This window comes from Battus philenor, unplaced genomic scaffold (assembly GCF_028537555.1).
Source record: "Battus philenor isolate CCGP_79_NKW_IND1 unplaced genomic scaffold, ilBatPhil1.0.hap1 SCAF_27, whole genome shotgun sequence".
Lineage (NCBI taxonomy): Eukaryota > Metazoa > Arthropoda > Insecta > Lepidoptera > Papilionidae > Battus > Battus philenor.
Genome location: NW_027181690.1, coordinates 2,776,095 through 2,791,045, shown reverse-complemented (window position 1 = coordinate 2,791,045; position 14,951 = coordinate 2,776,095). Strand labels below are relative to the sequence as shown.

The following is a 14,951-nucleotide window of genomic DNA, read 5'->3' as shown; positions in this document are numbered from 1 at the left end:
AGTTACTTACAAAAATAAATTTGATTTAATTCTAAAACTCCTTTGTTGTTTAGTTTGACAGTCAATCAGTTCAAAAAAAAATTCTCCAGCTTTTAACAATCTAACAAACAAAAACGACAAATCCCGAATCATTTCCCGTTCTCGGTTTATTACAGAACTAGACTCAATCAGCGATACTCGAGCGACAATGAACCCGCGACCTCGAGGTCAGCGTCGTCGGCACTGAACTTGCGACGCGTTACGTCCTCCCTCCACGCGCCCGCACAACCACAACAATATCCGCGTGGAGACGGCAATTTTTTTTTATTAAATTGTTTATTTAGAAATACATGTAATTGAGTATTAAATAGAATTATCACAATAATGTCAGCTGATAGACGCCCACTGGGCATAAGCCTTCTCTAAAAAATTGTCACAATGTCTGCAGCCCGCATTCAACAACCTCTCGCAATCTTGATTAAGTCATTGGTTCACCTAGCAGGGGACCTGCTGACGCTATGTCTGCTGACTCCTGGTCGTCGCTCTTGGTTCCGACGACGACGACAGTCGGACTGTTCTATTCTTCAGGCTACATTAGAAACCTTTTTCCTTTTTACAGATTTCCTCACTGCCAATTCGATCTCGTAGCAAATTTTCTAATACAATTGAATACAATATAAAATCTAATACAATAGAATACAATAAAAAGTTAAATTTACATTACAGAGAATTAGCAGAAAGGGCAACATAAGGCGTACGTCGTAGAAAAAAATATCATAAACATTTTATTCCGAAAACTGCTAGATATAACTCTCCCTCAAAGCTTTGCTAATAGCTGTTCTATTGGAAACTGAAAAAATATAAATGAAATTAAGTATAGATGTAAAATAATAAGTAAGCATTAAAAACTTTGGAGTGCTCGAAGGCTCTTTTCGAACTGATTGAGCCATCTCCGTACCTTTAACGGACTACTAGGCGCAGGCAAAAGTTTCATCCATACCCAAAAGTCGAACTAAACGACTTGACAGCTCGTTTTTGGTGAGAGTCACCAAGATTTGGAACGACCTGCCTGGGTCTATTTTTCCTGATGAGTTGAATGAACTCTGGAGCCTTTAAGAGTAGAGTGAACAGGTTTCTTTTGGATGGGCGTGTACAACTTTCGTCTTCATCTACACTATCCATCAGGTAAGATGGAAGACAAACGCCAATTCCAACTAAATAAAAAAATAATTACTTCTAGGGACAAGTGTTTTAATTTACTCTGTATTTTTCTTTTATAAGAAACGTTTAGCTCATTTCTTCTCTCTATATATCCTTATTCGTAGTTTAATTAAAATATGAAAAAATATGTTATCAGGATTAGTAGAGGCGGTCCCATTAATTTTCTTTATACACAATAGATATGAAAATGAAAAAAAGATTACGTGATGCGTAATCGTGGACATAAGTGGCCAGAACAAATGGGTACTAGTACGTGAAGGCTCTGGAGGACACGGAGACCACAGACCAGCAAGCACAGCGTAAGACGTTTACCAAAAAGGTGGACAGACGTCATTGTTAAGGAATGTCGGAAGACGCTCATCCTGTTAGATAACTATGGCAGCAGACTATGTCCACCACTAGACGTACGAAAATGAGGAACATTTATTGTATTATATTATACTTTAATTCAATAGTGTATACATTTTTGGTAAGTTATGTATTATAAGTATCTCTATCTAATTATATATGTGCATCGGTTTCCCAACCACTCCTATAATCTAGCTAGACTAGATTATTAGCTTAATGACTGTCAGTTTATTTTTCTTTGGTGCAGTCAAACGCTAAATGCAGACTGTTCCCAACCTATTCCATAATCTACCGCGCTGCTCTATATCCAGAATGGACATCTATATGGACGTCCTATTTCTAAAACGATAATAATGATGTTAAAAGACTTTTATATGTCGAACACATTGATATACCAAAGTAAACATTCTAAGATATGTAGTTTATATGTTATGTAACTTAGGCATTTTTGTAAATTATGTATTATATGTATCTGTATTTTTTTATATACGTGCTTCTGGTTTTCAACTGTTTATACCACTTATGATAATGAAGTCCATCCAATTGTAGATCGCGGTTGAACGTAAAATGCAGGCCGTTACTAACTATAATCTATGGGGAAGCTCTGTGTCTAGCATTAGACGTACCACTTCTACAACTATGATAATGAAGATGAAAGATATTTTTTATATCTGTAACACAATTGTAAACATTCAAAGACAATTTCACGAACTGCGGAAAAAAATGTAAATGTAAACACGCTACTGCATCGTAAACAACGCTATGAGTCAGCGAAGCCAAATTAAAACAAGTTCAGACACGCAATATCAGTTTGGAGGTCACGAGATATCGCAAATGTAACACTTATGTAACTTAGTGTAAAAAAGATGTTTTAAACGTCGATGTTTATCTCTGCTTTAATCACGTGGCTCTATTACCAGTAATTATTATAGCATCCCTCATTATGACAGCCGAAGACACTCACTGCAAGGTATAGGCTTCCCCAAAAGATGACCACGATGACGCTGCCCGCCTTCGTGTGACCCTAACTATGTAGACATCCCCACTAGAGGGGGCTTAGCGACACCGCATCGTGGTCCCCACTCAAAACTTGCTAATTGCATGCTGTTAATTTTTTCCAATACATACTTATGGAAAATGTGCCAAATTTTACCACGCCTAGCATAGGGGTTGTAGAGCGCAGTTTTCTTTCTACCTGTCGTCCGTGAACAGTTTTTCCTGGGTATCTAGGAGGAAGGGGAGGGGGTTACTCATATTTTTATCCACTTAGTACAACCTATAATGATCACCCGTCAATATCATGAGAAGAACGCTATAAGAAGAAAAGCGCACTTTGATAGAAGAATCAAACAGAGCTCCCCTATAGCAGGTACCAAACGAAGCCTGATTTCAAATCAAGAGTCCACAACAAACATAGACAGGTTTTTTTTTCTGATCACTTTCACGACATTCCTTACACAACAGTACATTAATACTACTTAGCTCTACTCGGGTAGAGCTGTTTACTACGTGTGATCGTCATCGTACAACTGGAAAGCATCTATCCAGATTCTGGTTTATTTTTAAGATCACGGACCCTTCCGCTCCGTGAACTCAGTTTCGAAGAAGCTGTAAAAACCTCCGGGCTAACAGCATCAACTTCAACCGAAATCAAGCAGCAAGTTGTGCAACAGTAGTATTTCGTTTCTTTGCTCTACCTTTAAAAAATCTTTAACACTCTACCAAGATTTTTACAAGTATTTATTTAATAATATCTAAAAAATTATTACAGTTACAGAGTAGGAGATTACATGATAAATGGGAAAATATTCTTATACCGTATAAATAAATATAAAAGGCATAAAAAATTACTAATTCCATCCAAAATATTTCACGATGTTATAGGTTTTTAAACAAGTATATATTTAATTTACTTTATAAAATTAAATCACATAAAATGAGTTGAAGATTACACGATAAATAATAGAGCATTATAATAAAATATAAAGTTTCTGTTGGATAGGAATTTTAACAAGCTTAGAGAAAGATATAACATGCTTAAGAGGCAAGTTAAAGACCGAAAACGATTCCCAGATTGCAAATGAAAAGGAAACTGCAGCGTCATTACCGTTATCTTTATTTCTATCGAAGTACACAAACGTCTTATCACCCCTCACCTGCCTCTTTCCTACACACACTTTGATTAGCAATAGAATAGAATTCCGATATAACGTCAACATCTTCCAGAAGCAAGTCATTCACTATGAGGATCAGTTTCCTTGTGATTCATTAAGTGTTCTCATCATAATGCTGATACGTTAGAAGAACGTCTTAGAGTACTAAAAGAGTACAGGAATTCCGGTGAGGATCAGGAAGATGTTCTCTGATCAGTCATAAGGTAATAGGCATTCCATGAAATAGAAAACTTGAATGGAGGAAAAAAATTTAAAAACCTCGATGTTCCAAGTTGTGGACAGACTAATTTGTAGACTATTTTGCGAAGCCAGTTGAAGAGCAGGCGACTGAGACATCGCGACAACTAATAGAAGAAATATCACAGTAATTAGTTCCACGCAAGGGAGGAGCTGAATGAAATGAAAAGGTGAGATCTTTCAAATGGATACTGTGATTTTATAGTCATCAAATACAAAACTCCTGAAAATTTCAAATAAAAAAAAATATGTTTTACACTACTCTACAACATTTTTTGTTTTCATCATAAACAATTTAGACATAGGCAAGTTTCAATAGTACCAACAAAAAGCGACAAATTAATAAGGTCGAAAGTTTCGTGGTCTTGTTATGGTTCTCTCAAATTCTGTTTTTATATATTTAATTGCATGCATTAAGTTAACCTTAACTAAGTTTGTCTTAAGTTACGTTTTGTCACAGATAAAAAATGTAATTGGTATATACATATATGGTAATTACAAGTAAATAAAAACAATATATTCAAGGTCGAGGGAGATATCTGGATACAAGCAGTGTAAGATCGGTCATTGTGGTGATTTTTGGGAGAGGTACATGCCTTGCAGTGGACATTTATCAGCTGATATAATGATGATGAAATGAAATATTAAAAAATAGGGAAGGCAAACCAGGCTTTGACGTTCTGGAGTACAGGAATATTGGCTGACTATTTCATATTCACTGAAAATTAAGCGCAATCGTCACAAGTCGTCCCGACCTCGGTCTTATATCTGAGACTTGTTTTTCCTGGACATCGCAGATTGTCGGCCTCAAATCAAGTAAAAACAATTACGTAATTACTTCACCCGCAACCTTTGTCAAGGTGAAGATCTGAGTTATCGGAAGGTTGAATAAGCAAGTGCGAGTTGTAAATAAAAATCAACTTTCCCAAGTTTATCCGCATCCTTATTTGGTAATTCGAAACAATTGCCGCCTGTGGATTGGTTAGTAAAGGCGTCGCAATTCGCTAAACCGTAATTGCCTGAAGATATTTCGCCATATCTAATTTTGATTTTCAATTTAATTCTCTTGTTTTAAATATAAATCTATAAAAACTTAGTTTACATGCATAAAGAAGTTTATGGCAGACAATCGTAGTATGTAGTAGTTGAAGAGTGGTCGTATCCCAGCGGTAGAGGAGTGGGACTTGCAAAACTAATCAGTCGCTTTGGGGATAGCCCGTGGCCAGTGTGATTACCCGACTGTTCAAAGTTTATTATGGTTTTTATCTCATAGAGAGAGTTTACAATAATTATTACCGAGCTCTTGTAAATTTAAAAATAAAATATTTATATAATTCAAAATGTTTTTTCATTAAAATATATATATTTATGAAGCTTCCATTTGCATTTCGAGCCGCAAGCCCAAGAAAAGTTCTGATACCTACTACATTTCGGTATCATCACCGTTATTCATTATATAAGATTTTAATTAAATAATTAGGTCAGTATAAAAAACGTTTTATTTATATATTCTTGTATACAATTGAAGATGCAGGAAGCTTCCAACCGGTACCACTGTAAATCTTTGGTAGTCTTATGTCCAACAGTGGACTTCATATACCTGAAATCTTGAGGATAATCTGAATCAGAGTCAGAGTCTAGAATCTAATTCAAAACAGTAATAAAATTCTGCAATATGGTTAGAAGTTAAAATAACTATGATATTTTATGCAGGCGCTCGGCTTACGTAAGCAATTATATTGTAAATTGTAATTTATTTATATGTATACATATACATATACATACATATGAAGCAGAACCACCTGAAATATTATCTTTGACTTTAATAGTAAGTTTTAACTGATAGCGTTCGATTTCGTTTTAGTAAGACTATCTTTTATCCCTGCGAGTGTAGAACAAGGTAGTATTTTATCTTCAATTCTCTTCTCATTATTTAAGAATGACAGTATAAGTATATGAAATAAAAAATATCTAAAAATACATCGAGAGATGTGCGGGAGGTAGCCATTTGAGAGACATATTTTTTCCAGTTAATATCCTCAATATTATACTTTCAAATAGTTTTTTTCCCAATAAAATTGCTCATTTTTCAATATTTAACAAAATGGCTGCCGATTTACATTTTGACATTACTTTTGCACCACCTGTTATATAACACGGTCTTAGAGCCTTTTTAAACGTACGGTATCCAGTTTTGGGAAGTCGCCAGCAAAAGCAATATTGCTTGCTAAAGATGCAAAATATCATTTTCAAGAACATTGCAAACGTTCCATGATTTACGAGGGACAACGAAGTACACGAGTACCTAAATATAACAACAGTTACTTAAGTATTTGAGCGATAAAAAAAAAACTATGCATAACGTTCCACCGAGTCCGCTCGCTTCTAGATTATTTAACGACTCCTATGTGATTAAAATATCAATTGCTTTAATAAGACAGTGACGCATTGTTCTCTATATATATAGAAACTTATTAACACATAATACATCTGATTATAGTTTTACCTCTGATAGCAGATGATAAAATGATATAAATCGTGAGAGACGCAGAGATATCTGAGGCAACTATCATATCATACTATAAATCCCGTAGCATGCGCTTCTCCTTTTTCTTTTGAGCCCATTGGCATTCTCTACAATTCATATGCCTCTCCCTTATATCTATGGGGGGACATACCATAATCGCCACGCTTGGCAGGAGAGTTTTATTTATTTATTTACTTCTTTGGAAATAAACAGTAACAAAAGGCAATAAGAAAGTACAAACTTAGAAGCTTTTAAATATAAAATTAGTTACAATTGTTACCTTATATATAACTTTCTCACTGAGAACATATAATGATTTATAGTCAAACAATGACAAAAATAAAAACATTACTAAACAGGGATAAAAGATCATGGTTTATATATTTATATTATGTTTGTTTATATATTCATATTATTGTTTAAATTGTATTGTATGTACTCAATAATTTCGGACGAAATTGTTTTTTTAAAGATACGAGAGAGCACGAGAATATATGAATATTACTAACATATGAAATGTGGAGGTCACACATTCTGTATAAGGGTGCACGTTTACCGATATTTGTCCCAGCCGTTGATAAAAAAGAGAGATCTAGAACGCTTTCTTGATGGTTAGTGATCATAATATAGTATTTTGATGCACAGAGAACGCTGCTGCCCATCATCTGAAAACATGTTAGCGAGCAGTAGCAATCTTATATGATTGATACATAAAGTGTGAGCTATATAAGATTGCATTCTGGAATCGAACCCGAGACTTACTCGGTTCTCTATCCACCATGCTGTAGCATACATTAGTGATTTAAAATCCATTAAACAAGTCGACTTTTACAATACGGCCTGATACACTCTTTCTGTTTACTACTATAGTCAAAAGTTAAAGTCTTATGTTTTATTTACTTTGGTTTGTTTTTGATCTAGGAGTAGAGATTTTCTAGATCTTCGACTCAGGGTAGGTCTCTAGAAAAACATAAGGTTATGCAGGATTTCAATTCACATAAACCACCTCAGAGGTATTCCTCTGATTTCGCGGTTTGTTGAACTCTGGTAATTCTATTAGGATTTAGTTAGTCACCTACTACATATAAACAATGACAAATAGTCATAGCGGCAGTGACTTGTGATGATTTTTTTATATGACCTCCTTTTTGGGGGCCTCCAGTTCCCCTATTTCAAATCTATGATAAAGACTTTTGTTTCAAATAATTTTCAGTACATTTTATAATAGCGTTCTCTTCTGTCATCCCTTATAAGTTATCTTACTATATCTTCTTTCATTCTTGACATTTTCTTTTATATTTTTTTCTTTCATCCTGTGATCTGGTCAAGCTGATAGTCACTCAATTGACCATGATCAAGGCTATGCTCGCGATTTTTCCAAAAGATCGTACCAAAAATTAGAAGATCCTCAGACAGAAAAGTAGGTAGGCATCATATTCCAATGGAAAGTTGAAAGATCAGATGGCATACGACATTCGACCCCAACATGGAAAGACACTGTTAAGATCAGATTTGAAAACTGGATAGATTGCTTCCAACCGTTCCTATTGGAAATATATAAAAGAGAACATCTTATGGTTGAAACGATAATAATAAAACTAACTACAGCTAAACAATAGAACTAGTTACTAACATTATATAAGTGTTACAAAGTCTTTGATCGTGTTAATAATTAAAGGTGATTTGTATTCGACATACGAACATAGAGAAGCGGTTGTGACACATATTAAGTAGAATCACGGAACGCATATATAAAAACAACGCAATAGAAAAAATTAAAATTTAACCGCCAACATTTTTTACCGACTGCCATCAAAGACAGGCCAATTCAGGCAACGCTGTTTTAAGATGTTTATACAAATGTAATTTTTTCTTTTGCTAAATTGTGAATCAAATATTAGAAAATGACTGTTCGATAATACACTGTGATTACGTATTCAAACTAAAATAGATTTATATTCCTCATTAGGTCCTTACATGTTTTGACGAATGTGTCACATATACTTATAAATCCTACTTATCTATACTCTATACTATCTCTCTCTCTTTTATTTTTCTCTCTCACTATCATATAGAGTGGCGAACTTTAGAAGTAAGAGTCGCTACTTATACCCACTCTCTCTCTCTCTCTCTCTCTTTAATTTTCATCTCTCTATATCCCATAGAGCAGCGAACTTTAGAAGGAAAAAGAGTCGCTACGTATACTCTCTCCCTCTCTCTCTCTCTTTTGTTTTTTATCTCTCTATCATATACAGTAGCGAACTTTAGAAGTAAAAAGAGTCGCTTTCAAAAATCTCATTTTAAACGTAAATTTTATTTTAAATTCACATTTAAATCATAACATGAGAAAATTACGTGATGACTTCGCAAAGTCGCGATCGCATTTGTTAAAGATGACTAATTTTGTCGAACATTTTAACTCGGTCGGACTTTAATCTTCTAAAGTATTACGTAATAAACCTATACTTATTTGAACATTACGGGGACCGGAAAGTAATTTCGTTTCTTTAGACATAATTTACAAAAAACCGATTGGTTTTTACCGCTCCGGCATGGAAAATTTGTATACTAGATGGCAAAAAGTTGTTGACAACGAAGATGAATATATTGTTGATAAGAAATAAAACTTGTTAAAATGTAGTTGTGTGAATTTAAGAAAGAGACATTACTTTCCGGTTCCCCTGATACAATACTGTGATGTATCAAGTCAGTCAAAGTTACATAGTGTTTTATACACCAGAGGGAAGTGTGAAGGTTTCGCACGGTCACGTGGGGTATTAGTTTAACAACAAAACTATTAATTTCTTTTAGGACTCGCGACTTAGTAATATGGCAACAAAATAAGAGGATTCGAATTAACAGCCATAAGTGTTTTAAATTTGTAATTTATGGTAATTGTTCGCCATGAACAACTAACTGAATCAAGCAGCTAGATTGTTCAGGTCATACCTTTAAAGTATATCATAATAACGACTTTGATAGAAAAGTAAGTAATAATAGAAAGACTTTTATATTTATATTTATTTACATTTAAGAAGACAATGAAAACTTTTCCTGGGCATCACAAACATCATTACAATGTCAGCAGATAGACACCCACTGCAAGGCATAGACCATTGCTCCGCAACCTGTGTGCTGTAGGATACAAGTGAGTCGCGGTAAAAATTAATTAATTGAAATTTCACAATTTTTCATTACACGTATTGTGTATTTGAAACACTGCGGCACGTCACGTTCACTCGTCTCTCGATTTTAGCTATCGGTGTGCCTTGAAATACTAGAAAAGATTTTAGCGTGCCATAGATGAGAAAAGGTTGAGGAACACTGGCGTAGATCATCCACGATGACATTCCGTTGCCCATGTGACGACTACACAGTACAGACGTTTCTCCACTTGCTCAGACACTGCTCCCGATTAGAATTCAAAAGACTGAACCACGTAAACTTATGTACCTTAATATACCTCCGTTAAACTTACTGGACCTCCTCAAGAAAAAATCTACGGCAAAATCTTTTGATGAGTTGGGCCGTTGGCCCGGCACATTGTCCTAAAACTTGTATTTAACGGTCGGTAGCGCTTGGGTAGCGAATTGAAATAATAAATTGTACCGATTGATGTATAATTGAGTAAAAGTTCCAATAGTATTGTTTATAAATATGTTTAAAGTTTAGGTGTATGTAGCGACAAATATTGCACATCGGCCTTTGGAAAGATACCATGCACTAATTTCGGCTTCGTAGAGCGTTATCTCTGTCCCACAATGCCAACATGTCGTTTTGTGCATGCGACAGAGATGACGCTCTACGAAGCCGAAATTAACCGATTGTCTCTTTCCAAAGGTCGTTGTGCATTATTTATCGCCGGGGTATTGTAAATCCTCTTACAATTTTAATCTCGTAGAATTTATTACAATTCAATTGAAATTTTTATTCATAACATAAAAAATCACAAAAACTTGTTTGAACATATATAAAAATTCTAAGTTTTTTAAAACCTAGTAAGAAGTTTTAAGTAATAATTAATAAAATATAATTAATAAATAATATATTAAACGATCTTTTCCTGTCAAACTAAAGTGTGAAATAAATAAGTAATTTGTATATGTACGCGCAAATATTTGTTTTGTTACTGTGATTTGTCGACGTTTTTCAGTATCTCATGATTATTTTAAAATATTATTCAAATTAGTTTTCATTGTTGAATATTTTTCTTTACTCTATAGCTGTGAGAGAATCGGTTACTCTGAAGGTCGTCCATAGAAATTTTTTATCAACACGAAGTAATTTATCAAAAAAGTGGCAAAGTTTTTTGCGTCATTATATAAACATAGATAACAAAAGATAATTTAAATACCCATACATATGCTATTTCGTTTTACAATTACTCAATTTAAGAGACTATGAAATATAATCAGCTGTCAAAGTCATAAAGAAAATAGGTAGGGGAGGTGTATCCAGTATATATTTTATCTACAAAAACCAAGATATATACATCTACCAAGATAGATACACCTGTGTCGCACTAGTCAACCACAGTGACTATATTAATAATTTATTATTAACAATTATTAATGAAATACATTTAAATATAGTTAGCTCTCCTTTTCTAAAGATTCAACACTTGTTCCAAGTACCTAATACTTGGAACACTGGTGTAAACGACATTTTTATTTTATTCCTGAATCCTTAAATATATATTCCTCGAAATTTTACAACGAATAGTTGAAGCAAATAAATCAGATTTTAATTGTACATCGGATGATCATTAACAAGTGAAAGGGTGTTACTCTGTAATAAACCTCTCTGTCTGAATAAAAAAATATTAATAATTGGGGTGTGAGATGAACTTTGCCATCCATCCTTCTCGAGTATTGAAAAACATTTCAGAATTTCGCATCAAATTTTATTCGGCTTTATTAAAATCTGTTGTAACACTAATTATCGGGTAAATAATGTCAATTAACAGTAATATGATTACAATTTTGTTACTCAATAATCATGCGTTAATCACTGTATTTAGCCAAATATTTCAAGATCTTCGGAACAACCAATTTACTATTATGCTTACTGTAAATAAAGTCAAAATGATTCCACTCGGGATACTCCATCACCACGTTCTCCAGCACGTTCGGCAGGCTGTTCACCAGCCAGGGCAAGTCCTCAACGTCCACCATAAGATCCATCTTACCGTGCATGACCACCGTGGGCGTGGTCATGGCGCTCAGATTGTAGGTCGGAGCATCCGCGCTTCCATATCGCCTGATGTTTTCAGTTTCCCCGAAGTCGTACTTTCTGAGAACGTCTGAGTACAACGCCTGTCCGTATCGCGCGAACATGCGGACCGACACGCCAGTCGGGAAGTGTCCAAAGAAGACTTTAAGTGTCTCTGGAGTGATGGAGCCCTCGTGGTCCGAGTCGAACATGACTCTGAACGCTTTGCAAACGTTATTCAAGAACGCATCGTGTGTGCAGGTGTAAGACAATGCTTTTTGCAGGAGGTTGCCTTTGGAGAAAAGCTCTTTGACCCCGACGGAGGCCAAGACGTTTTCCATAACCCTGAAGACGCTGGTGGAAACCCGAAGCCCGACAGATTTACTGTTGACCAGCCGCGAGGGGGGGGCGAGTGCAATCAGCAGCCGCGCCTTGGTGCAGTAGGCCGGCTTTTCCGAGCACATCATCATGAAGGTATTTGCGCCTTGCGAGTACCCGAGGTAGTTCACGCTCTCCGTGCCTGTCTGCTTCAGTACATAATCTATGGTGGCCGGAACGTCGTACAGAGCAACCTCGTCTGAAGAGAAGTCCCAGAACTCTGCATGAAGGTCGGGATCGAGGCGAAGGTGTCGCCGGCCGTAGTGCGTGCCGCGCGCGTTGGCCAGCCACAAGTCGACGCATGCGTCCGACAGCTGGTAGACCAAGCTCGCATTCCGTCCTGCATCCAGCCACGTGTCGGAACTCATGAGGAACCCGTGCATCATTATAAGAGGCGGGCCTATTTCTCGTCCAGCGCATCTTTTGCCGGGCAACATGTGGAAAATCGTTAACAGATAGCCATCCTCAGTGTTCACTGTGTGGACTTCGGTCGCGTACCTATTAATTGAACTGTGCTGGGTTACGTTCAGGAACATATCTTTATCTAAACCAAGGTACTTGTTCGCGTATCCACCGATGGATAGCGACGGTACATTGACGATGTTCCAATGTAACAAAAATATGTAGACGACCACGAACTGACGCAGAGCGTGCTTTATTTGTAACATCGCGTAATCTTTAGTGAGGACGGTTTAGATGAAAATTTATTCGCAGCACGAGTGCGATGTCCTCGGGCGAAGGCGGGCGCGCGTCGACTGGCTGGCGTTAGACGGACAACCGTTTGTAATAGAGTGGACACAAAAAAAAATTCAGAAACAAAATTAATGAGTTCTCTAATTTAAGTCACGAAATTTTAACATTACTATGTCTCGCATCTTTAGGTACATAGTAACAAAATTAGATAGGAATTAGGTTTTTTTTGATTGATCGTCTCCTCGGTTTTTTGAAAGTTATTATCTAACAAGAGATCATCGCGTAGCAAGGCAATTGATAGACCCTTTTGGAGACCATATCAGGCATAAAGGGCATCAAGAAGCCTTGTACCTCTGTGTTGAGTATATTACCTAACACCTGTTAGCTGTTAGTCTAAATTTTACAAACAAATTAAGATATATTTAAATTTTATTGGCAAGTTCCTAACGCTTTTATAACTTACTAATAAATAATTTTATGTGTATTTTTTAACTTCTTGTCTCATTTTGTCTCGGATGACAAATGTCAATGACAATAGTGTCAGTTGTTAATTTAGCTTCGTAAAGAACAACTATTTGCGTTGCATATATAAATGGTGCTATGAGGTAGAAAAAAACAGCACGAGAATTTTCCATCCCCAATATCATCTTGGCGATCTGACCTCATAGAAGTTGCTTTCTACCAAAAACGTCTCCTAAAGTATTTTCTGTGTCTTCAAGTGCCAATTGTTCTGAGGTGTGAATGTTTCACCAATTAGTTGAGCTGGTCGACTATTTCTGTCATCTAACGCTAAAGATGGAGAGGAAAGGATGTGTTCGAAATTTTTTTACGACATCAGAAATTATTAGGTTGGTGCACGAATAAAAATACCTGATAAAGCCCCGCAGATTGGCAAGTTAATATGGTATTTAATGGAATCAGGCGTTACTTCGCGGAAGTCCATCCTAAGTAAGAAAAGGACCAATATTTAGCCACTTCCGCACATGCAGTGGTAGTCGTGCAATAAGTGCACCGCCCGCCAGCCCGCTGATAAATGCGTAGGCGACAAACAATGCGAATCACACAACCGCCGCCGCCAAATTACTCAACACGTGTTTCACCCCTCCACGGGGCATCTTCAGGGGTTATGTTACACCGATTAGTGCCAAACACAGAGTCAAGTTAATAGAGTAAAGTTAATATGGTAGTACGCGGATCACGTATCGCGCGAAATAGAGCGCGCTAGGGTTTTAAAGTTCTGGAGAAGAGATGACGGAGCGTCAAGAGGACCTTAGGAAGTCCGCCCACAAAGTGAAGCTATTTTGTAAGGGACGTCGGAATACGCAGGGTTCTAATAGAAAAGAATTACAAACATGAAAATTTTAAAAAAAGAACAATGAAATCGGTAAAGTTAAATTCACATGTTAGCGTCTTAAAACAATTGCACTATAAAACGACATTTTAAATTGGGGCCATTCGCGAAACTACAATTTTTTACATCCATTATAGATCAAGCATTTGACCTCTAACTCAACTGAAGTCAAACGATGACGAGAACTACGATGGTATCTGCTTGCCCATATAAAACCTATTTCGTCTTGTCTTGAAGATTATAAGTTATAATTGGCTAGAAACAACGAATCCGGTAGATTGTTCCACTCCTTGGCTGTTCGCAATTATAAAAGTATTAGCAAAACACAGCGCACGTGGAAATAATTTCAATATATATAGTATATACTATAGTACAGTCACGCTGTTTTTTCTTGGTCTAGATGTTGTTGCGCTTACAAACCGTACAGTAATTTCAGTTGCATTTTTTTGGAATAAACGTTGATTCGGTGCGCTGTCAATAAAATTCTGAGCATCCGTCTCCAGCATCACATCTTCAGGCTATCAATGTTCCGACGTTCCAGAATTCCTCCAGAAATTAAATTAAAGATTCAGAAAAGTTCTCGACCGGCGGCAACGTGCCCGTAGACGTGGCGTGGGTAGGTGCCCTCTAGGTGAACCGATGATGTAATTAAGGTCGCTGGAACTCCCTGGATGCAGGCAGCGTAAGACTGGTAACCGTGGCGTTCTTTGGGAGAGGCCTAGACCTTGCAAATGGACTTTTATTGCAAGCAAGTATACATATATGTGTATGTGTGTGTGTAAGTGTGCGTGTGCGGGCGTGTGTGGGCATGTGCGTGTGTGTGCGTGCGCGT

At 36.4% G+C, this 14,951-nt stretch overlaps 2 protein-coding genes across 2 annotated transcripts in view; both read right to left on the bottom strand.

Moving 5' to 3' along the window:
• LOC137925457 (uncharacterized) overlaps positions 1-14,951 on the bottom strand; it is a 170,483-nt gene that overhangs the window by 117,427 nt on the left and 38,105 nt on the right. The window lies entirely within an intron of this gene.
• Positions 11,436-12,805, bottom strand: LOC137925566 (lipase 1-like). The gene has a single exon (XM_068769029.1). It carries the CDS (start codon positions 12,741-12,743, stop codon positions 11,490-11,492), a length of 1,254 nt encoding a protein of 417 aa, XP_068625130.1. The 5' UTR covers positions 12,744-12,805; the 3' UTR covers positions 11,436-11,489.